This window comes from Myxocyprinus asiaticus, chromosome 2 (assembly GCF_019703515.2).
Source record: "Myxocyprinus asiaticus isolate MX2 ecotype Aquarium Trade chromosome 2, UBuf_Myxa_2, whole genome shotgun sequence".
NCBI lineage: Eukaryota > Metazoa > Chordata > Actinopteri > Cypriniformes > Catostomidae > Myxocyprinus > Myxocyprinus asiaticus.
This window is the reverse complement of record NC_059345.1, coordinates 29,295,780-29,319,955: the sequence shown is the minus strand read 5'-3', so window position 1 is coordinate 29,319,955 and position 24,176 is coordinate 29,295,780. Positions and strand designations below refer to the sequence as shown.

The 24,176-nt window shown below is 39.0% G+C and overlaps 1 protein-coding gene across 3 annotated transcripts in view; it reads right to left on the bottom strand.

Moving 5' to 3' along the window:
- The window catches only part of LOC127414102 (docking protein 4-like), an 89,412-nt gene that overhangs the window by 5,696 nt on the left and 59,540 nt on the right, over nt 1-24,176 (bottom strand). For all 3 annotated transcript variants that reach the window (XM_051651860.1, XM_051651870.1, XM_051651850.1), the window contains 7 exons: nt 11,590-11,903; nt 3,120-3,227; nt 2,306-2,420; nt 1,694-1,813; nt 1,308-1,497; nt 693-831; nt 308-425 (listed from right to left, as the gene is read on the bottom strand). In XM_051651860.1, the coding sequence (XP_051507820.1) occupies nt 308-425; nt 693-831; nt 1,308-1,497; nt 1,694-1,813; nt 2,306-2,420; nt 3,120-3,227; nt 11,590-11,655 (856 nt within the window). In that variant the 5' untranslated portion in view covers nt 11,656-11,903. The remainder of the gene's footprint in view (nt 1-307; nt 426-692; nt 832-1,307; nt 1,498-1,693; nt 1,814-2,305; nt 2,421-3,119; nt 3,228-11,589; nt 11,904-24,176) is intronic.

Here is a 24,176-nt window from a genome sequence, read left to right as displayed (position 1 = left end):
TGTTACCAGTATAGCAACTGATACATATACACTGAAATTAAGCAAAGTTTAATACTGTATATATTTACTCAAATTTAACAAAAAATATTTGAAAACATACATTTAGCATTATCCATTGACTGGCTGTTAGTAGATTTTGGAACTGACACAAGGCAGAGCTAACACTTCAAGCAGACAATGTTATCGACCAATGCTGATCGCTGACTGCCCAAATATTGACCAGCCTGAACAATATATCAGTCTATCAATACTCAAAATAGCACATAGTAAAAAAGAAAGAGTTTCAAATTTCCTGTTACTGTCTCACCATTGGCAGAGTCCACCCCAGCCTGTGTTCCAGTGATGTGGTGCCAGAAAGCACTTCGTGGTAAGATTGCTGTGGGGGTGCAGGGGTAGGAGGTCCCCTCTGAACCCTTAGATAAGAGCTGAAGAGAGAGAGAAGGGAGAGAAGAGACCGTATGCGATTAGATTGAAATGACTTGATTATCACAAAGTGAACACTGACATTGGCTCTAAAGTTTTAAAAGTTGTAAGACAAGAATAAAAAGTGCTGAACTGCATTATCAGTGCAGTATAAAAAGGTAAGTTCTCCCCAGCTTTGTTTGAAAACCCACATACAGAGTCTTTGTGAGTATTTGTATATACTGTATTTGTGTAAATGTGGTGTGTGCATATGACTACGCTATGGTTACCTTGCTGTTTTTTTCCATTTCCATGAGCACTCTCTTATGCTGCTCGGCTATAGCTAGTGTGGAAGAGTGAACCCTTTGGTAGATCTGCTCTCCTTCCCGTGTCTGGAAAGTATACAGGCCCTCCCCACTGTCACACAGCCTAACATAACAACAAACACATGTCTTTAATAAAAGAGCAATGTACAATGAAACAAACAAAAATAGACTTTGTCATTCTGTACTAATGTATTGGAAAGAATGAACCCATTCACTAACACAACAGCATTACAATACCCACTAGGGGGCAGGTTTATACTATTTAACCTCTCTAGAAAAAAGTCATCTCTTCTCTCTCAAAGGGCATCATCCAACTGGTGATATGAATTTTCTTGTATTATTTAATCAAAGCACTGAGAGAGATAAGACCACCTAATCTGCCACTGAATTCCTTGTAATCTACTCAATAAATCCCTTTAGGAGGTCCACAGTTCAATGGCTTTCACCTCTGCTTCCATATACTGTATATGAGATGGGCCAAATCATGCATTCATACTGCCCACAGAGAGAACTGAAATACACAATACAAGTTCTTGTTTCACAATTGCCTTTGAACTGAATATCTTAAACGTGCTTCACCTGCCAGCTTCAAAGGTAAAACGTGTAGCGTCCCGTCCGTAGCGTCGCAGTGAGCAAAGTGGCCAGGTTACTAGCTTCGTGCGAGGGTTGTGAATGTCCCACAGGTAGATGTTTTCATGTGTGATCTGCATCATGCACTCGCCGTAGATGTCAAGATTAGGGCAGGGCAGCAGGAACACGTTGAAGCGCTCTATAAACAAAAACCCAATGAAAGACTTTATTCTGGACAACTGGAACCAGGTTAACAGGTACATGATAAACAGAAAGGCCACTAGGTTAAACTAAGAGCTACCATGTTGTCACCACAACAAAATCAAAAGGAGAGGCATATTCTTGATGTGAGACAAACTATTGGAATGGAGCTCATAAGAATGCACCTCTCTCACCTGTGTGTTCACATTGAACACCAGCGGCCAGAAGGTCTGGTTCTCCAAGACTGATGTCATTCAGACGCAACCCCAGGCACTCAATGGATAAGGTCTTAAACCACTCTTCAGCCTCCAGCTCTGGTATGACAACCAGAAGATTTCAGATGTTAATGAATAAATATGTTCACTCAATGAATAAATCATACACTAGGACAGTGGCTCTCAACTGGTTTTACTTCAGGACCAAGATTATGTCGGACATTAAGTGGCGACAGTAATAAAATTACATGCAAAAGTAAAAATGTGTAAAATCACACATCATTTCACATGCAAAAGTAAAAAAAAAAAAAAAGTCACTAGAATAAAACCTTTAAATGTATTAAATGATTAATGTGGGTGGCCCAAACTATGTTTATCCTTGTTTGCAAATTCTGAACAGAAATGCAACTCATTTTTGGGTTGCAACCAAAGCGAACCACTACACTAGGAGATTCAGCTCCTCAATGTGCCTGACAGTTATACATCATCATTTCAGAAGTTACAAGTGTAAAGAATGAGAGGGTTTTTAAGTGTCCTCATAAGCGTCTATAGAGAAAAAAAAAAAAAAACTTTTAGTATAGGTTGATATACCTGATTCACAGGTGAAGGTTCGAGAAGTGTCATCTGTGAAGACGATGGCCACGGCTTGCCGCTTGGTGTCACGAGGCAATCTTGTCACATTCTTCACATTACTGATTTCTGTCACCTGTGTGAACATTAAAAGGCAACAAGTTTACAGAGACAAGTTATACAGACAAAATCATGAACAATTAGAAATGCATCAATTGGAAATGTACTTGTGTCCTCCACCCAAATCCTTCAAGTTACCTTTCATAGTCTATAGCAGGTTGTGTGAGTAGCAGAGGGCAGTGAAAAAATGCAAATGGAGGAAGGTGAGTGGTTATGTGGATATTTTTATTCAACATTTTTGTTTTCATCTGTGTTTGACATCAGTTTATACAATTCTGTGTGTGTCTGGGCTTTTAAGTGTGTGTGAATGTGTGGATGAATATCACTTCATGCATCATTTACTCACCTTCATGTTCCTTCTTTTCTATTGTAAAGAAATATGCAATAAAAGTGAATGGTGGCTGAGACTAACATACTTTATCCTAACATACTAGAAAGAAAATCATTCGGTGTGGAACAACATGAGGGTGAGTATATGATGATCACATTTTCATTAATGGGTGAAGTATCCCTCCCCCCAATCATACACACAACTCTGCTCGTATTTGTAATCTGTTCCTCCAGTTCTAGCATAATGAATGTGCTCTAAATGGCTTGCCAGTATAACTGGACAACTAAAGTGACACTTGAATGTTTTGCTTGAGTGTTTAATTTTTCTTGTGACATTTCATTTACATTAAAACTTGAACTTAAACTTTTGCAGTGGGAAGTGTACCTTAGGACAAGCTCTGATGTAGGCCGACTTTTCATCAGGGTATTTCTCCAACCGGCGAGGTCCTTTACTGGATGACTTCTTAAACACCAGCCAGCAGCGCCGATAGATCTGAAATACACATACACATAATCTGAGTCCATAATTAACACTCGACAAGTATTAAAATTTTAATAATTTTAATATGTAAAATTTTAATTTTACATATTGTGTTAAAATATGCCTTGGTGAGCAAATAAACAGAGTTACTGGCCAGTTGGCTGGTAACTATTTTTTAGGAACTGCAACATGAATTGGTGCAAATCACAATGTACTGTAAGAACATTAAAGCAATAGGTCACACTTTATTTTAGTGTTCATGTTACTGTGTATTAACATATGTAAATACTGAGTAATACTAATGAACTGTAACTACTGTGTAAATATACTGTACAGCTCCTTGTACTTACATGCTGTTAAAATAATTTATAATAGTAACATAATATGTGTAACATGTATAACACAAACAATGTAAAATAGTGTCAAAAGACTGTTTTAGGTTCAATACAAGTAAAGTTCAATCAACATCATTTGTGGCATAATGTTGTTTACCACAGAAAATATTTGACTTGTTTCTCTGTTTAAAAAAAAAAGTGGTTACTGAAAGGCATTTACAATGACAATACTTACATTTTGATATTCTTCGTACATATCACCACTTAGTGAAGGAGAATTTATAGTAAATTAAATATTTATCTGTTTCTCACCCACACCTATCACTTCTGAAGATATGGATTTAACCACTGGAGTTGTATGGATTACTTTTATGCTGCCTTTATGTGCTTTTTGGACCTTCAACATTTTGGTACCCATTCACTTGTATAGTATGGACCTACAGAGCAGAAATGTTCTTCTAAAAATCTTTGTTTGTGTTCAGCAGAAGAAAATATGTCATACACATCTGGGATGGCATGAGGTGAGTAAATGATGAGAATTTTCATGTTTGGGTGAACTATCACTTTAAAGGGATTTCATACAATGAACGTGAATGGTGACCGAGGCTAAAATACTGCCTTTTGTGTTACACGGAAGAAAGAAAATGATGGAATGAAAGTCATGGTTTGGATCAACATGAGGGAATGACAAAAGCTGTGTGTGAACTATCCCATTAAGCCTTGAGTTTTTATTGAATTCATCAGTTACTTTTGGACCCTATAAGTAATACAAAACAATACTGAAAGAAGAGCGAGAGAGAGAGAGAGAGAGAGAGAGAGAGAGAGAGAATAAACAAGGGAGAGTTTATGGTTAAAGGCATAAGCAAGCTTGGGAAAAGAAACAGAGCTATTTTTTTTTCTGTTATAACACTTTAGAATGATGAAAAGTCAATATATTTAGACTCTGATCAAATCCCCTGGTGTTAAGACTGCTGTTCTCTCAAAAAGCTTAATTCTGACTCACACATAGTCATAAACATTACATTAATCACCATGCTTATATAATGACAGGACTGCATTGCACCTGAAGACAAAAGAGCTTAACAAGCAAACCCACATGCTGTTCTAAAACTTATCTATGAATGACAGTATCATCCTATAATTTGGACCAAAAGACTAAATTTAATTATTTTGGTCATCTAAAATGACCATATTGTCATTGCCACTCAAATGTTTGGACCTGCATTCATATATAATAATATGGAGAAATGAAAAAAAGTTTGCTGCATGGTTTTCCATTCACAGCAGGTAAAAGATTGATCCCTTGTTTGCATCATATTGTCCCCTGAGGTTCCACTAATCCTCTGTAAACAGACTGTGCAACAGCATCAGCAGAGAAAAACTATGTGTGAGACATTGCCTTTTTGCAATGCTGTTTGTATTTCTGTCTGTACAACATTAATAGGCCTACACAAATTTGTTGCAATAAAAACATATAATGGAAACCATAAATTGATAAATAATAAAATACACTGTAATTTCTGTCAAAATACCATAGTTCCAACAGTTATATTTACTAAAATTAAACTACGATAACTTGGCTCTATCCACCCCTTTCAACTAAAACAGAAATATCAATAAATGAATCAAATCAAGCAAACAATTAATCAGTCAACCAATGGGTGCGGGCGCCCATGCCTAAATCTGCCCCTGATTCAGTACAACAGCACTCTTGCTCGTGTGGTATTGCTATTATGGTTTTCCAGCGGTAACAACAATTGTAGTTACTATGGTATTTTGTCGGAAAGTACAGTAACCATGCTTTTTTGTAAGGGTCAATCTTTCCACTCTGTATTAGTACTTAAGGGCAATTTTACTAAACAGTCACTTTTGTTCCTGGTGTTCATCACAAAAACCTGCATCTTATTTACTAACAAACCACAAAATAGTTTAAGCAGGCCTAATCAGTGCTGAAACTGGGTATTTAAATTAATTCATTTTCATTCTTTTCCACACAAACAGGCCTCCTTTCTATGTAAATTCTGCCTATTATATGTTTCTCTTCATTCACAAAAATTGTCCAGCAAAACGTATACACTTACATCCTTCTATTACCGGCAGATGAAAGCAGGTTTCTATTGAGCATATCAGCAGTAATTCATCAAATTATTATTAAATGATGGAGAAAAAATCCAGTTGCGTGGTGTAGTCAAGTACACTTTCAGCATGTTAAATAGATGATTCAGATGTCTGGATCACGGTAGTCATTGCTGCTGTTCAGTTCTGCCAGAGTGTATCTGACTGTGGTGGCCTGCTGCATCCTCCACTATATAGCGCTAAGAATCGGCCCGCAAGATCAGAATTGTGCATGCAAACTGGATTCTGCACAGATTTTGTGGTTGTGCCATAATTCCTTTAGTGAATCAGGTGCTAAACCAGCACAGACCAAGTGCAATTCATTATTAGTGAATTCCCCCCTCAGTGTTCTAACTGACAGTTATCTTTATATTGTCTTGTTCTTTATATTAAAACATAAGCTGTACCCTTAATCTCCTCCCTGGAGAATTAACAAGCATGGCAGTCAAGGTAAATGAGTTACAAATATGGGAGAATAATGCATGGAGAAATCCACAACACTTGTCACAAGTGCTTACTACAGGTCAATATAAGAGAAGAGAAAGGAGAAAGAGAATAAAGGGAACAATAAATGCTTAGAGAGGCACTGAGAAAATTCAGAGTTTAAAAATTCAGGAGAAAAATCGTAGAAGATAATAAATCGTGTAATAAGCCTACATCTTTTTGCACTTGGCCTGAATTAATTTTTGTCAAGTGTTCAGCTCTCACCAGCCCTTCCTCAGAGATCCAGGGATTGTCAAAAGAAAAACTTTACTATTGTAACAGTTGCTTTGCTTAAAGCTAAATTTAAGCCTTTTGCTTTCAGTCAAGGCTAAATTTAAAATAGCAACTTTCCGACTGTGTCCACTGAAACCTGATGGGGATTTCCTAAAACAAGTAAAAATATTCAGGTCCCTGTCTGTTAGCAACATGATCACAGGTTTAGGAGTATATTAGTCTCAGCCTCAGACAGCTCACCCACAGACTGCCCACAGTACGTTCTCTAACTGTCTGATGCTTATAGCACACACAACTGGAAAAAGATTTCTCGATCAACGCGCATATCTCATTGGCTGGTTCAATGGAACTAAAGTGAGTAGACGCACACAGGACGTTTTATCAGTCTGCCTGGAAGCCGAGTTATGTACACAAGGTTCCATGTTCATAGTATGAGCACTTTTGAGGACGAAAGTATCACAGAATTTGCCAAGTTAGTGACATCAAATCTTTTAAAGATATTCAGAGTTGCATTTGAGGCACGTAGCAGAAAGTAAATCCATGAGCAGAGCTGCATTTTCTGCTTTGTTTATTTGTTATGGCTGTGAAATTCTCTATAATGAGGTTTTCTGTGCTGTATTAAGAATCTCTACACATTTTCTGCTATTCTCTAGTGTGTTTTCTGTGCAATCGCCTGTGGAGACTCGCGCGCCATTATATAAATTATTTATTTCCCCCTATCGGTCTTTTATTATGGTATGATACATCTCCGATAAATCTGCCCCTAAACACCCTGTAATGACAAAAATTGGTCACTTAAAGGAATAGTTCACCCAAAAATTTTAATTCTCTTATTATTCACTTACCCTGATGCCATCCAAGATGTGTATGACTGTCTTTCTTCAGCAGAACACAAATGAAGATTTTTAGAAGATAGAGCCCTGTCAGTCCTTATAATAGAAGTGCCAGCACTTTGATGGTCCAAAAGTCACATTTAGGCAGCAGAAAAATAATACACACAATTCCAATCGATCAATGAATGTCTTCTGAAGCAAATCAATAAATAAAACATTATTAACTTATAAAAAGCGCTACCTGCCAGCAGCTGATGCGAAGCGTGATGTAAGCGTGTCGTCGAGTTCGCGCGAGAATTCGGAAGCGGCGCTTATTTACAACAAAAGAATGAACGTTACCCGTTCAGCCATTTCAAACAGCATCAGAGCCACGGATGGAAGCGACGATTTAAAGTTAAAAACCTTTTAATTATCGACTTGCTTCTTACATAAACTTATCGATTCGCTTCAGAAAACATTCACTGATCGACTGGAGTCGCATGGATTACTTTTATGCTGCCTAAATGTGACTTTTGGACCATCAAAGTGCTGGCACCCATGTACTTCCATTATAACGAACTGGCAGAGATCTATCTTCTTCTAAAAATCTTCATTTGTGTTCTGCTGAAGAAAGACAGTCATACACATCTGGGATGGCATCAGGTTAAGTGAATAATGAGAGAAGTTTCATTTTTGGGTGAACTATTCCTTTAACATGTCAGTTAGTTGGCTTTTCCTATCTAAATGGGCAGTTCTTGGCCAAGTGAAGCTGCTATAGAGCCCAGACCTGTGCTGTAGACTAGAAGACTAGAAGTATATTAATGAAATTACTTCTCAAATGTGTCCGAAAATTGGACATGCTGTGATTTCACGTCACACTCATTCAAAGTAAGGGAAAGATTGCAGTTGTGAATTTGCTTATGTGCATGACTGTAGATCCAGCTTCGATCACTGGGGACAGTCTGGTAATTTGGAAAGCTTAGACTGATTTTAGCAGACGAAAAGATTAGTGTGCCGTTTGCATGCTACTGAGTCAAGGCTTAAGATCTTTAGTTGATCTCTCACACGTACATGGCAAAATCATGGTATTAGAATGTATGTCCATTCACTTTTTCCATCTTTTTACCTCCTGCATCATCCAAAATCCTCCCCATCTAAAATCTAGGGTTTTTTTCAAAATTGTGATGCCTGGTGTTGGGCTGCTTACGATCACAAATGCACTCAAAAGGGCTGGCAGTGGCTGAGGAGCAATTAGGGTGATTCCAGCATGGTGGTGAGGCCAGCGGTACGGGGCTGCTGGAACCCGAGCAGAATGCTAAACAGCGCTCTGATTAGTCTGATTGGGGCTCTTGGTCTCTAAGTGGACTGCAGAGATAGATGGTGAAAAAAGGGACAGAGAGATAGAGAGACACACAGTCTGGCAAATTGGTCCCTAGAGGTGCACAGGGATCTTGATGAGGGAGGTGAAGAAGAAAATGTAAGGAGAAAGAGAGGACAGAGGGGGAGGGGATGTAAAGATCTAAAACGATCAGAAATTGGGCTGGGCAATATATTAAATATTCAAATCTGCAATGCTTTTTGCTGTTCATATCAAATTAAGCAACATCTTTAATATCCTTTCTTGTCTCGTGACTCACAAGTATGAAAGTGTTAAGACAAATATGTTTTAGGCCAATAGTAGCTTACTGCTCCCCTGGGCCCTACCAGACATACACAAAGTGCATTTGTGCATCGCCTCCGTGTTTATATCACCGTCTCCCGCAAACATCGACATGGCCGAATAGGGTGGCAGCTGCTGTGACTGGGTCACCCTCCGGGAGTTTGGGGTCCCCCTGCAACCCCCCGGGCCCGGGAATTGGGCCCAGGTAAGCCTGTGTGTTAGTACGGCCCTGACTGTCTACTATGGGAGAATCGCTACTTTGCTCTAGTCAATACTACGTGACAGATTAGGTAAGTACGAGACAGTAAGAAGACTAAACATCATTCTCAAAACTCCTATATTAGATTTTTTACCCACAGTTGGTAAGAATAGACTTTGAATAAAAACAAATTGAGCAATAGTAATAATAATATCTAGGTTTTTAAACTTATTGACACTATGACCCTTACTTCTAACAGTATGCTATTATTAAACACTAAAAGCAACCTGTCTCTCACTGTTTTTAATTATGTTTTATGAATGAATGATTGCTTTGTTCCCCCGTCCTCTATATTGTTGCTTAGTGATTTTTGCTTGGCTTCAGCAGTTGATCAGTTTACTTTCAGTCATCGTAGCCATCCGGTCTGCAGCTGTTGCTTAAAGTCCCTAGTGTCTCTTCAGTAGATAAAACAAAATTAGTAAGAACTTGAATGAGCACAAACGGTCTGTTTGAAAACACTGTCTCAACCATTTGATTGCATCATCACTCAAAAATATTCACAAAAGTCGCAATGTGACATATTACATGTATTAAATTGTTTTAGTAAAAAAATGTAAATGTTGCTGTTTATTACTAAACATTGTTATATTGGTACATACAAATAAAAATGTTGGGTTGGACTGCAGTCTCACCACAAGTGAACAGCTTCAGAGTTTGTTTGTAACTGGACTGAGACTACCTTGTCCAGGTGGGCTCGGACTGATTGTTTTGATGTGGATTCAAGTGCGATTGTCCTGTTCAGATATGCTTAAACTAACCGAACTAAGGGAGAAAAGTCCACTGGTGGTCTTCTCATTAATATTAGGATCATCAGTGATGTTTCATAGTGAGACATGTTGAGTTTCAATGATAATTTCATTCCACCGCACAAAGGCCACAATTGGCTTTATTTTAACAGGACTTATTCATGTATGTGCATGACAAGGCAATTTTTAAATACACTCTCTCATCAGGAAAATGTATAACTTACTAGTCAAAGCATTAAAAAATGCCTAACACAAGCAGTCAATACAACTTTTAGATAGAAAATACATTGAAAATTCTGTGTGTGTGTGTGTGTGTGTGTGTGTGTGTGTGTGTGTGTGTGTGTGTGTGTGTGTGTGTGTGTGTGTGTGTGTGTGTGTGTGTGTGTGTGTGAGAGAGAGAGAGAGAGAGAGAGAGAGAGAGAGAGAGAGAGAGAGAGAGAGAGAGAGAGAGAGAGATAGGGCTTTGTCACAGCTCAGGCAGAAATGCAAATGCAATCCGTGCCACTGCCAAATCAGAACAGAGAGCAGCAGCAGCATGGATGTAAATAGTATTAGCTGTGCATAAGCGGGGATTTATGATATTGTGCTTGCATTACGTGCACAAGCATAATAATAAATAGATGAAGGAAATTGACTTACAATTAGGGAAGCCATTTGTTAAACAATGAGGGAGGAACGGTGCCCATTTTGAGTTTGCATTGCACAGGAAAGCAAAAAGGAGAGCCAGACCTACACATACAGATGCAAAGATGTGCAAATAGAAAAAGAAGATAAATAAGAATAGAGAGACTAAGAGAAAAAATAAGAGAGAGACTTAAAGAAAGAAGAGTAAACAGAGACAGAAAAAGTGAAGGGGAGGGCAAGAAAAAGTAAGAAAGAAAGATATAAAATTTTAACTCATAATTTAGCACAGCGTTCCCCAGGGAGTCCATTTGTCACAACCCCACTTCTGCCACAGTAACCACAATCCTGCTGACTACATAATTCATTCATCGACCCTATGCATGCACTCAACAGGCACTCAAGAAAAGTCACTATAGATGGCAATACTGAAAACATTGAGGGGGCTGGCTGCTCAAAATCGATTTCAGCAGTATATAAACACAGTAAAAGCATTTGGTTTTAATCATAAAAGCATAAGCAGAAAATAAAATATGTAATGCAGTGATTGTAATGTAAATAAAAATAAAAATGCTAATGAAATTGACAACAAAAGAATTAAGAAGGAATACGATTTTTGACCAAAGGCAAAAAAACAAGTCATAGTATATAATGTATAACAGGGAGCAGCAGTGATAGAGGAGATGCTCTCAGACACTGCAAGACTGAAGTTCCTGTCAGAGGACTCTGTAATGAGGTTAAATTATCTTCTGTAGTCCGTCCAGATCCTGCATCGTTACTGGTTAACAAAACTGTTCCCATGAACAATTTGCTCAATCTCTTCAAAAACATACAATTATCCAATATGTTGCACAAGACGTCCCATTTGATTTGAATGAAATGTTAAACCACATAAGTATTGAGTTCTAGATGCCACATACAACAATGCTGTCATCAAGCCTGCCTATATTGCTCCATTAATGTAAATTCAACCAACACAACAAGCTAAAACATGATGTTTTCTAGCACAAGACCCAGCCCACACCATTGTAACCTACTTATTTAAAGGTGCAAAAAAACTAATAATCATTCTGAGACCATCAGAGATTAAGCACTTCCTTTCTACTCACCCCCAGTTTCCTGCTCCGCATGCGGACATAGCCCTGCTTAACAATGTCATTGAAGTTGGAGGCCATCTCTGAGGAACCTGGGAACTTCTAGAATGAATAGAGGCTAGCATCCAGCCCTTCGGTTCCCTCCTTCAGCCAATCCAACCAAGCCTTCCTTCCTTCCTTCTTTCACTTCTTTGCTTGTCTTCCAGTCAATCTTGATCTCCTCTGCTCTGCAGCTTTCATAGACCTTTAGGTCAAGGTGATCATGTAGATCTTCAGATCAGCTTCACCATCAACAGGGTTCTTGGTGTCTTCTCACTCTTGCATAATTGCTAAGAGAAGATGAGAAAAGGGCTACATGTATTATTCGTTCAAGAGAATGGTACTTCCCTGTGCAGACATGCAACATTATCATAGATTATTCATCGACTTGCCAGACACCCTCATTTAACAAAGGAAATTTGCCCATCATTCCATTAGATTACACTTAAAATTTTTTTACTGAAGCATATCGAGTTCACTGCTTCTCTGAGAAAGTAAGGGTTAAGCAAACATTAAAATTGTATTACAGCACATTTCTACTCAATGGCTGCTCCAAATGGCACAATGGCTTAAATTAAAATGTGCTCTGACTGCAAACATTATTTCTGCATTAAATAGCTCAACCCTCATTTTTGTGCTGGAGAGCACACCAGAGTATAAGACTTTAAACTGGCTAGGATAGACGAGTCTAAGACAGCAGATAAAGACAGCAGCTTACCCACATGTCCAATCTTGTAGGCCCTCAAATATTATAAGTAACAGAGGCACAGCATCTAGGGAGCAGTGCTCACAGGTTGGAGATGAAAAGTTTCTTGGCCTTTAAGCCAAATCCAAGCATTCATAATAATCCCCTGAGCTCCGGCCCGCAGGCCAAAGAACTGGGAGATGGTTGTAAGTGCCTAACTAAGGGCGTCATCAGCATGCTCTGGCACAACACCCCAGCGTGGCACATTTCCCCTCGAGGAGAACTGGAGCTGGGGTTTAAAACTCTTGACTGCAGTGGAACACAGACATTAAACTTTAACAACGAGCTCATTAGCCAGGACAGAGTCACGCTAATCGTTGTCAGTGCTGTTGGTTTTAAAAAGTGCCTCGCTTTAGAAAGGAGGGTCCACTTGCTCCAGCAGAAGATCAGTGAATCATAATGCCGTTATTATGTGCTCTCATGACCGAGCTTTAAAAGCCCTTGTCAGGAGAGTGAATGGAGGAATAAAGATAAAAGGCAAATGAAGAATAGTTGAAAAGGACATGGACAATGAATAGGTTGTGAGAGGACCTTGAAAGTGATGTAACCACAAATGAAGGATCAAAAATGAAAACAGCTTGAAAATGATCACCTGTCCCTCTTCATATACCACTGCTTAACAGTCACATCCTTTAGATGCTAGGAGGAGAGTTTAAAAAAAAAAGTTAAATAAGACAAATGTAATTTTTTTTTCTTTTCTTTTTTTTTTTTTTTAAGTAAATCAGATTTACTCTCAGTCAGGATGTCATAAAATATAGATATATCGATTATTGATCGGCACGTTATTTTATCGATATATTTTTGAAGCATCGATAATATTAAAACTATTCGACATTTAAATTAGAAGCCTAATTTGCATGCTTTCCAATTCACACAGTTGGCCTCTGTTTCAAAGTCTGGCGTAATAGTGTTGGGTAGTGCCCGACCGATACTATCGGCCGATATTAGCCTTTCACCGATATATCGGTATCGGCGTATATTTTACCGATATGCTCCGATATGAAAACTTTTTCAGAACACATAATGCAGAAAACAATGCTTTAGAATTGGTGTCATAGCGTAGTTTGTCCAGCAGAGTGCGCTCTGTCTCCATTGTTTACAGAGTTGAACTGACTGTGGCTCTGCAGACAGGGCGGAGTTCAGCGGTGTCATCACAGTAAGTTGCTAACTAGTTTGTTAAATTCATACTGGAAACTTAATAAACAATGGCCCCATCATTTTCCCTTTTCAGTATAACTAATATAATGTTAACCTTGTCCTTGACAACCATGTCACTCATGTCTGTTTGCTGTTAGCCAGCTATAGTTTATCAGTGCAGTCAGTAATGTAGCAGATTGAAAGGTAAACATCAGAGCATCTTTTTGCAGCTCAGCAGACAATGGTGCGGTGGTGGATTTTGTTTGGTGAGTGTTGATTTCATGCTATGATATTACTTAATTGGTGAGACACAATGCTGGAAAGTAAAATGAACAACGTCTATCTTTTACTCTCCATGACAACGAGCTTATAGCTAACTAGCTAATCACGTAGCTACTTTCATTGTTGTCAGCTGAGTGGAAGCTAATGAGTAAACATGTATTCACCAAACTGTTTTGTTCAGGATTCACAGTTTGGTACCCCCTTCAACCGAACAATTCCAGTCGTTGCATTTATACAATGTAATATTTAAAAATCTGGTTTTCCACCGTTGAAAGTTTCCCCTGAACTTGTATATCAGAATACGGTGCAACACCGCTGCCGCTGTTTATCTCTTGACTCGGCAGTATTAATATAGTCAGCATTTGACTGATACTAAACAATAATACTGATGTTTATTTAGCTACTAATTTTATTTTTATTTATTCTTTATTTTAATGGTCAGCATTTGACTGATACTAAACAGTACTGATGTTTATTTAACTATTTGTTTTATTTTTATTTATTCTTTATTTTAATGGTCAGCCATTTACTGAACATACAGTACTGATGTTTATTAAGCTATTTATTGTATTGTTATTTATTCTTTATTTTCTCAGTGATCATTTCTAGAATTTGTTGACAATGTATAATAATAATGTCAAATATTCTTTGAGAAAAATATTTAAGAAAGCAGCCTTCTGAGTAACTTTGCATAGTCATATCTATCTATTGTTCTTCCAGAGTGCTGACTGAATAAAATAGGTTTCTTATGGGGTTAAGACCAGTACAGTCTAATAAAACATGTTTCAGGGATAATGGATTCTGGCAGAAGGTACATGTTGGTGAATCTTCTCCCAATATTAAAAACTTGTGTGTCATTCTGGATTGACCTATTCAACAGCGGGTGTAGATGATCTGGTCCCAGTTTGTTCATGGTGCATTGATCCCACTCAGTTTGCCATTTGTTTTTAATATATGAATTTATTATTTGAAATCCACTGATAAGGCCTCTTTTGCAGCAGTGTCTGCATCCTCATTTCCTGGGATTCCACAGTGTCCAGGTACCCAGCAGAAGCAGATATTGAAATTTTGGGCCTCCAAATCCAGCAGCTTGCACAGAATTTTTTCAAGCATTGGGTGATCATTTTTTAAAGATGACATTGCCTGAAGACATGATTTTGAATCTGAAATTATCAGGAAGTTTCTCTGCTGCATAGTCTTTATGAAGTCCAGTGCTAAGACGATAGCGTTTGCCTCTGCTGTAAACATTGAGCTGTGATTGGGGATGGATATTCCTTTTTTTTGATGGTTGATCACAAATGCAGATGATACATGATCCTCAGATTTTGATCCATCTGTATATATAGGGATATGTGATGGAAATATTTCTCTAATGAAAAGGAGTTGTTGTTGAAAGTAATTTGGGTGGGTTTCAGATTTTTTGTTTCTTGTTAAGTCTAAGATTATTATATTATTATAAGTTCCAGGGGGGAATTGTACTGAAGTGTGTCTGATCCAGTATGCTTAGATCTACTTTGAGATTTAGTAAATGTGGTTTGATCCGTAGTCCAAAAGGACGGATATGTCTTGGTTTTTGTTCATATAGGCTTGACAAAGTGGTTGAGAAAACAGGATGGTAGGCTGGGTTTTCTTTGTTGGTCTTCAGCTTTGTTGTATACTGTAGGGCTAGTTTGAGGCATCTGTTCTCCAGAGAAAGTTAATTTGCTTCTACATGCAAACTTTGAATTGGCGATGTCCTAAAGGCCCCTAAAGCCAGACATATGCCTTGATGATGTACTGTGTCCAAGAGTCGGATATATGATTTCCTGGCTGATCCATACACTATACTTCCATAATCCAGGCGTGATCGAATTAGTGCTCTGTAGAGATTTAAAATAACTGAACTTTCTGCACCCCATTTTGTTTTAGCTAAAACTTTTAAAATGTTCAAGGCTTTAAGACATTTATCTTTTAAAATCTTTATGTGAATGATAAAATTCAGTTTACTGTCAAGAGTTACTCCAAGGAATTTGGTTTCCTTAACAACTCTGATGTGTTCACCATCCATGAGTATCTCTGGGTCAAGGTGAAGAGAGCGTAGCTGGCAAAAATGTACACAAACAGTTTTAGTCTTTGAAAACATAAAACCATCTGATACTGACCAGGGCTGCATTCTGTTAATTGTCAGCTGGATTTTCTGTTCAATGTTATTCATGGATTTAATTCTGTAGCAAATACCGATGTCATCAACATAAAGACTGCAATGGATACCTGACCCAATGGCTTTTGCAATGCCATTGATTTTGATACTAAAAAGGGTAACTGATAAAATGCTTCCTTGTGGTACTCCTAGCTCTTGTTTATGAGGATCAGATGGGGTATTACCTACTCTGACTTTAAAATGTCTGTCTGATAGAAAATTAGCAATAAAAATGGGTAAGTGTCCTCTAAAACCAAGTTGATATAAATCCTTTAAAATACCGAACTTCCAAGTGGTGTCATAAGCTTTCTCCAAGTCAAAAAAGACTTTCTTTTCTGATGAAAGCATCTCGTACGTAGCTTTCAAGGCTGATGAGGTGATCTACAGTACTTCTCCCTTTTCTAAAGCCACACTGAACTTTGCTTATGAGATGTTGTGATTCCAGGATCCATACTAGATGTTCATTAACCATTCTCTCCATGGTTTTGCATTAGCAACTTGTCAGGGCTATTGGGCGGTAATTGTTGGGGTCATTATGATCTTTTCCTGTTTTTGGGATGGGAATGATTATCGCTTCTTTCCAAGAGAGTGGAATATTCCCTGATATCCAAATAGAGTTAAAAAGTTTTAAAAGTAGAGACAGGATAATGTGAGGCAAATTTTGTAAAAACTGATAGTGTACATCATCTGGTCCAACTGCCGTATCATGTGCTCTGTTTTTAGCTCGTGTCAACTCTTCCATGGTGAACAGTTGATTATAGGGTTCTTTATTATTAGATGAAAAATTGATACCTTTATTTTCATCCTGTGCTCGAAAAACTTGGAAGGCATCAAGGCAATTCTCAATGGAGGAGTTCTTTTCAAAATTTTCTGCTCGGGTATTTGCAATATCTTGTTTTGAATTTAGAATACAGTCTTGATATTTGATGTGCTGAATTTGAGCTCCATCATTCCTGCCCTTCATCCTTTGAATCAGATTCCAGACCTTTCTTGTTGAGGTACTTGATGTCAGACCAGATACAAATTGTCTCCAACTTTTCCTTTTAGCTTCATTTATTATTCTTCAAGCTTGTGCCCTACTTATTTTAACCTTAACAACATTTTCATTTGTTGGGCTTCTGAAGAATAATCTTTCCGCTTTCTTCCGTTCTTTTATAGCTGTCATGCATTTATCATCAAACCATGGCATCCGTTTGCATTTTGCATTTAATGATGTTTTTGGAATGGTCTCATTTGCTATGGAGATGAGTGGTGAACTGTTTAATAGCATCTGGATCATCTTCAGAGACTTCATTAAACCTTTCATAGCAAAGCGTTTGAAAATTATACCAGTTTACTTTTTTAAACTGCCATCTTGGTATTCTTAGAGCTTCTTCTTTTCCTTTTAGGGTTAGTATTAATGGAAAGTGGTCACAACCACATAGGTCCTGCCATACTTTCCATGAAAGGTCCAAAAATAATTCGGGTTCGCAAATTGTTAGGTCAATTGCCGAGTATGTTCCGTGCCCTGGGTGTAGGTAAGTGCTGGATCCATCATTTAGAAGACATAAGGTGTGATTGTCTAGGAATTCTTCTATCCTCTTCCCCTTGGTGTCACAATGGGGATTTTCCCATAGAGTGTTGTGACTATTAAAGTCTCCCATGAGTATATATGGAGAAGGGAGTTGGGCTACTAGGCCATCCAGGTCCTTGTGTGTTACAGTAAGATTAGGAGGAATGTATATGGAACATATTGTAACGGTTCTCTGCAGGGTTAAATGCACTGCTGTTACCTGTAAATTACTGTTCACATTGATGCGACTATCAATCACATTGTTTCTGATTAAAATGGCTGTACCGCCAGATGTCTGTCTATTAGTAGGACCAAAAGTATTTAAAATTGTACAATTTTTAAAAGAGAAGGTAAAATCTGGTGGTAGTTTTGTCTCCTGAAGACAAAAACCAAGGGGGATGAGAATTATAGCTAGGCGTCCACGACAGTTCCATTGGATAAAAATATTTTCCATTCTCACGTAGGAAAAATAGGAATATTTACCCTGATTTTTCCATCTGGGGATGGACTTCTACTCCGACTATCCCTTTCTTTCATTTCGACATCTTTGGTTTGTTTTGTCTTTGCTATTTCATCTTTTGCTTGCGAACAACTCAATCTTCTTGTATTTCTATTTGTAGTTTGATTTTCTATTGAGTTCTGATTAGACTGAGTATTGATTGAGATAGATTCACTTTGGGTTCCTGTATTCTTGGTCCTTGGGAGAGATTTATTGCCGTTTACATTTTGAGGTTTATCTTTGTGCATCCAGGTGAAGTCTGTCTGGCATTCCGTGGTTTTCACAGATTTCTTGACAACAGAATCATATGTTATACTCAGTGTAAAAGAAGGGACAGCATCTACCATTTTCCTTGCCTCGGGGTAGCTTATCTTCTTTGTGCATCTGATTCTCTGCATTTCCTTCTCCTTGATCCATGTAGGGCATTCTTTTGATGCAGCCAAATGGTCTCCTGAACAATTACAGCATTTTGGTGATTTTTGACAGCTCTCCATGTTGTGGTCTTCTTCACCTCACTTGCAACAGATGCTTTTATTTTTGCAACTGTTTGACCCATGTCCATATTTTTGACAATTAAAACATCGTAATGGATTGGGCATGATTAAATCCACTGTGACACTCAGATATCTGATTTGAATTCTTTCTGGGGGAAGAGGCTTATTAAAAGTGAGGATGCATGTACCTGTTTTGATAACTCGGTCCTCTCTTTTGATTATTATTCTTTTCACATTTACTACTCCTTGGGGTTTGAGCTCACAGGTAATTTCATCTTCATCTTCATCATCCAATTCTTTGGTGCGGATCACTCCTTTGCTGTAGTTTAATGTTGGATGAGGTGATGCCTTTATTTGAACTCCAGCGAGTAGTGTGGCTCATAGTAAATTCTCTGCATTTGCCTTTTTACAGCATTCCACTAGAATTTGTCCAGATTGTAACTTTTTCACTTCTTTCACTGTTCCTGCTATTCCTGTGATACCCTTGTGTATAGCAAATGGAGAAAGTTTAGTGATTGGCAAATCTGGTGATGCTGCTTCGAGGATTATAAACCTTGTCCACTCTTCACTATTTGGCATGAGTAAACATTTACTCTCTGAAATAAAGTCTGTTTCCAAGTCTAAAAACCGCTTTTTGGAAGTGTGTTTTGAAGCCATATTTTAAGTTTTATGTTTCATCATTCTTATTCCCCACCCACCTTGGAGCCCCAAAAAAAGGGATGCACAGCGCTGCGGAATTCCAGCAGAATATGCATCAGGGCTAAAAGAATAATATACTCGAACAGGTAGAGCAGATTGTAAACTGCTCTATCCACTCGATTGACACTTAGCAACGCTTACTGGGGATTCTGGAAAGTTAGCAGTTGTTGAGCTATCACAGAATTCTCAGAGCATGTCTTGACCAGCCGATTGATTGGAGTGAGCCATTCCAACCTCCCGTCTAGGTGAAGTATGAGCCAAAGTACAGTGTTGAAATAGTGGCAGCTGCAGCAAACCGTATTTCTCAGGCACCAGGATCTCTTCCTCCACTGACACGGGTCGCAACTTACGGCAAACAAGTTGCCCCTTTTTAATCGCTCCTTGCGAACAGCATTGTGGTACTGAGGATCTATTTTACTCTGGATCCTTACAGAGAGATGAAGAATGGTATTAGCACATCTAGATGGAGAAGGCGTGTGCAAAAGGTATAATCAAGAAAGTTGTAACCCTCAAGAGGGGGGTTCAAGGGTTGTTCTCTCTTGCCCAAGGAGAAGACCCTAGCACTACGGAGGGAAGGAGCGTGCCACTGTTCCTTTCACGAGCTACCACCAAGAAGATGGGTCTCGTGCCGTATCTGGTGCAAAATCAGTGAATAATCCACATAGAAAAGGTCTGTTTTCATTCCAGCTCAAAAATTTAATATAATTGGCCACCATATCAGTAATCGGTGAATTTTCCCTCTCTAAAATCAGTATTGGTCTAAAAAATCCCATATCGGTTGGGCTCTAGTGTTGGGACACCACAAAAGGGTGATATAAAATTTACTGAAGCCGGTCGCGGTCACGAAAAGCACAGGTATCTCACACACACAACAGAGGTTAGTTCACTCTCCGTCTTTGTAGTGGATGTAACCCGATCCTTCTGACGGGTGAATATCCGCAAAGCCGCGGGCCCAGACGGCATTCCGGGCCGCGTCACCAGAGCGTGCGCGAACCAGCTGGCTGGTGTTTTTACAGACATTTTCAACCTTTCCCTCTCTTTGTCTTACCGCAACAACCGCTCCACTGATGATGCCATTGCATCTACACTACACACTGCTCTCTCCCACCTGGAAAAAAGAACACTTATGTGAGAATGCTGTATAGACTACAGCTCAGCATTCAACACCATAGTGCCCTCCAAGCTAGATGAGAAACTCCGGGCTCTGAGCTTAAACAGCTTGCTGTGCAGCTGGATCCTGGACTTCTTGTCAAGCAGACGCCAGGTGGTTAGAACAGGCAGCAACATATCCTCATCACTGACCCTCAACACTGGAGCCCCGCAGGGCTGTGTTCTCAGCCCACTCTTGTATTCCTTGTACACACATGACTGTGTGGCAACACATAGCTCCAATGCCATCAAGTTTGCTGATAACACGACGGTGGTAGGTCTGATCACTGACAATGATGAAACAGCCTACAGAGAGGAGGTGCACACTCTGACACACTGGTGTCAGGAGCACAACCTCTCCCTCAACGTCAGTAAGACAAAGGAGCTTGTGGTGGACTTCAGAAGAAAAGACAGAGAACACAGTCCCATCACCATCAATGGAGCACCAGTGGAGAGAGTCAGCAGCTTCAAGTTCCTGGGTGTCCACATCACTGAGGAACTCACATGGTCCATCCACACTGAAGCCGTTGTGAAGAAGGCTTATCAGCGCCTCTTCTTCCTGAGACGGCTGAGGAAGTTTGGAATGAACCACCACATCCTCACACGGTTCTACACCTGCACTGTAGGGAGCATCCTGATGGCTGCATCTCCGCCTGGTACGGCAATAGCACAGCCCACAACCGCAAAGCACTGCAAAGTGTGGTGCGAACTGCCAGACACATCATCGGAGGTGAGCTTCCCTCCCTCCAGGACATATATACAAGGCGGTATGTGAAAAAAGCTCGGAGGATCATCAGAGACTCCAGCCACCCGAGCCATGGGCTGTTCTCACTGCTACCATCAGGCAGGCGGTATCGCAGCATCAGGACCCGCACCAGCCGACTCCATGATAGCTTTTTCCCCCAAGCAATCAGACTTTTGAACTCTTGATCTCCCACGATCAAATACATCAGCACTGCACTTTATTACCCTTACTCTTATATGTCACACCGGACTGTCATAAATTATATTATTATTATATTATACTCTCTCTTAACAACTTAATATCTGAATGTCAATACAGTACAATACAACCTACTGTACATTCTATATATACTATATATACTTTTTTTTTAATAATGTGTATCTATATTGTGTGTATTGTATACTGTACAGTGTATGTTATTATTTGTATATTGTGTTGTGTGTAATTATGTGTATATTAGACTTTAAATTGTGCTGTGTTAATTTGATGTTATTGTAAATTGGTATATGTCTCATCACTGTCACGACTGCTATGTTGATCGGAACTGCACCCAAGAATTTCACACACCATTGCACTTGTGTATATGGCTGTGTGACAATAAAAGTGATTTGATTTTGATTTGACAACGTGCTAATGGGGCACAGCAGATGGCAGTTCACAGTTTTGAAGGTTTTTGTATTTCATCAAGAATTAAAAAAGTGCAGGGTGTGCTGAGTGACTCCAGCCAGGTCTCCTAAGCAACCAAATTGGCCCGGTTGCTTGGGAGGGTAGAGTCACATGGGGTAACCTCCTCGTGGTCGCTATAATGTGGTTCGCTCTTGGTGGGGCGCGTGGTGAGTTGTGCGTGGATGCTGCGGAGAATAGTGTGAAGCCTCCACACGCATTATGTCTCCACGGTAACACGCTCAACAAGCCACGGTATGAGCGGATTGATGTCTCAGACGCAGAGGCAACTGAGATTCGTCCTCCACCACCCGGTTTGAGGAGAGTCACTATGCCACCGCGAGGACTTAATGTGCACTGGGAATTGGGCATTCCAAATTGGAGAGAAAAAAAAATGAATGAACAAAGTGATGTTGCTGAGTTTGCAGGTTAGTGTATAAAACCGGTGTAACTAAGCAAACTGAATGATTAGAAAGGGCAATGTTTATTATTTAATTTCTCTGTATGCAGCCTTGTATAGATCTTTCATTCAAGCTGTTAAACCACAAAACGTCATACTTGTAACTGAAAATACATTGCGTTACAAATAAAAAACATACCTTTATAGAAAACAATTGTTTAGAATTTTAGAACACGCCATGTCATCTGCCAGACGCGTCCAGTGCGTGACCCATTTACCATGCTGCTCACACTTTACCAAAGTTGAAATATGTTGAAAAGACAAAGACTACTGTGCAATGAGCACCCCAATTTATATCTGAAAAAATCCTGATATATATCAATAATCATCGGGAAAATATTCAGATTATTGATGCGTGAAAAAGGCATCGATCCCAAGCCTAACTCTCAGAATTTTTACATGCACTATAAAAGTTTATTCTGTAGGACTAAAACAATAATTTGTCTTTTTTTTATGTGATGCTGGACAAACAGACATGTATTTAACACTTCCTCAGCTGAAGTCTTTCTGTCAAATATTTAATTACGCCCTGTGTCGTGTAGTTGGACAGACAGATGAAAACTGTTGCTTGCGTACATAAAAAACTAGCTTGATTATAACAGCGCAAGTAAATGTACTGAGTGGTTAATAAGCATCAGTCATCTGTGCTGCCTGAGTATACATTGCAGCAACCATGCTTCTTAGTTACATTCCAATTTATTTTGTTGGCAGGCATTTTTAGCAAAGTGACTTTTGCATATAACAATGTGCATGTAGTGTATTGTAATTACTCTTCTTCAGCTGGAGGCAACAGACCCAAATCAAGTGCAAACTGAAGCTAAAAAGTAGCAACTGAACATAAAAGCCACCACGAGCCTATTGCTGTATGTAGAATGGGTATATTCAGCTAAGAGAGTGCAGCAATATGCCAATTTGCTAAGTATTAGGTTATTTTCAATGAATAGGCATGCAGAAATTTGGAGGGTTCTTCTATTTAATCAAACTTTTTATTTTTTGGATGGCCAAAACATGCGAGTGCGAGGGCTGCTATAACTAGGAGGTTCATTTCAAGAACTTGAGATCTCCTGAGATCTATCCTGAGATTGCCAAGATAGAAACTAACTGAGAAGCCCTGTCATTGCCTGAGTTGAGTCTTCTCTTCTCTTGTTTGTCGCAAACAGTGGTGACTCAGGGATCCAGGAGTGAACAAGACTCAGAGGAAGCTAATGAATACAGATACCAGAATATCCCATCCAGCCCCTGCAGCACTGGTGACAAACAGCTTGTTAAGATGCAGGTGACACTCAAGGTGGGAGGGGGAATGGAAGAGGAACATCTGTTCGCACTGTTAAATGTGGGTATTGACAGAGAACAGTGAGCATGTGGCAGACATAGTTGTCTCTGTTGAAAGCCTGGCTAATGATAGGCCTGCCATGCCCTGTCGCCAAGTCTTCATAATCCCTGTGAGTTGGCCAGTCACACCACATGGTTATGGGTTTAAGGCCCACTTGGAAATTTGGAGTTTTGTTTCATAAACACATTATGTTTTCATTTGAGGAAGTGACGATGAAAAATTTGCTGTTATTCAATCTACCATATGTTACCATAAGAACAGCAACTGGTCCTATTAAGCAGATAAAATATTTCATAGACTGAATGAGAAGACAAATCTCTAATTGAAGAAAACATGCCCTCAGTGCACAAGGGTGATAACTGTACTGTAGGGTGACAAATGCCAATTATATAGTCTTCTGTTACAGAAAACAGCATTGTGGTAGTTTGCGAATCACAACATAAGCATTGCCTTTGGAAAAAAAAAAGAAATCTAAATACTAAATAAATGGATTGCATGCTATCACGTAGACAAGAGACCATTAACGATTACCAAATATCACCATTCAGTGTAGCAACTAATAATTATATTGATAATCAACTAATCCTCGAATATTTTTTCAATTAATCTGATAAAAAAGGCACATT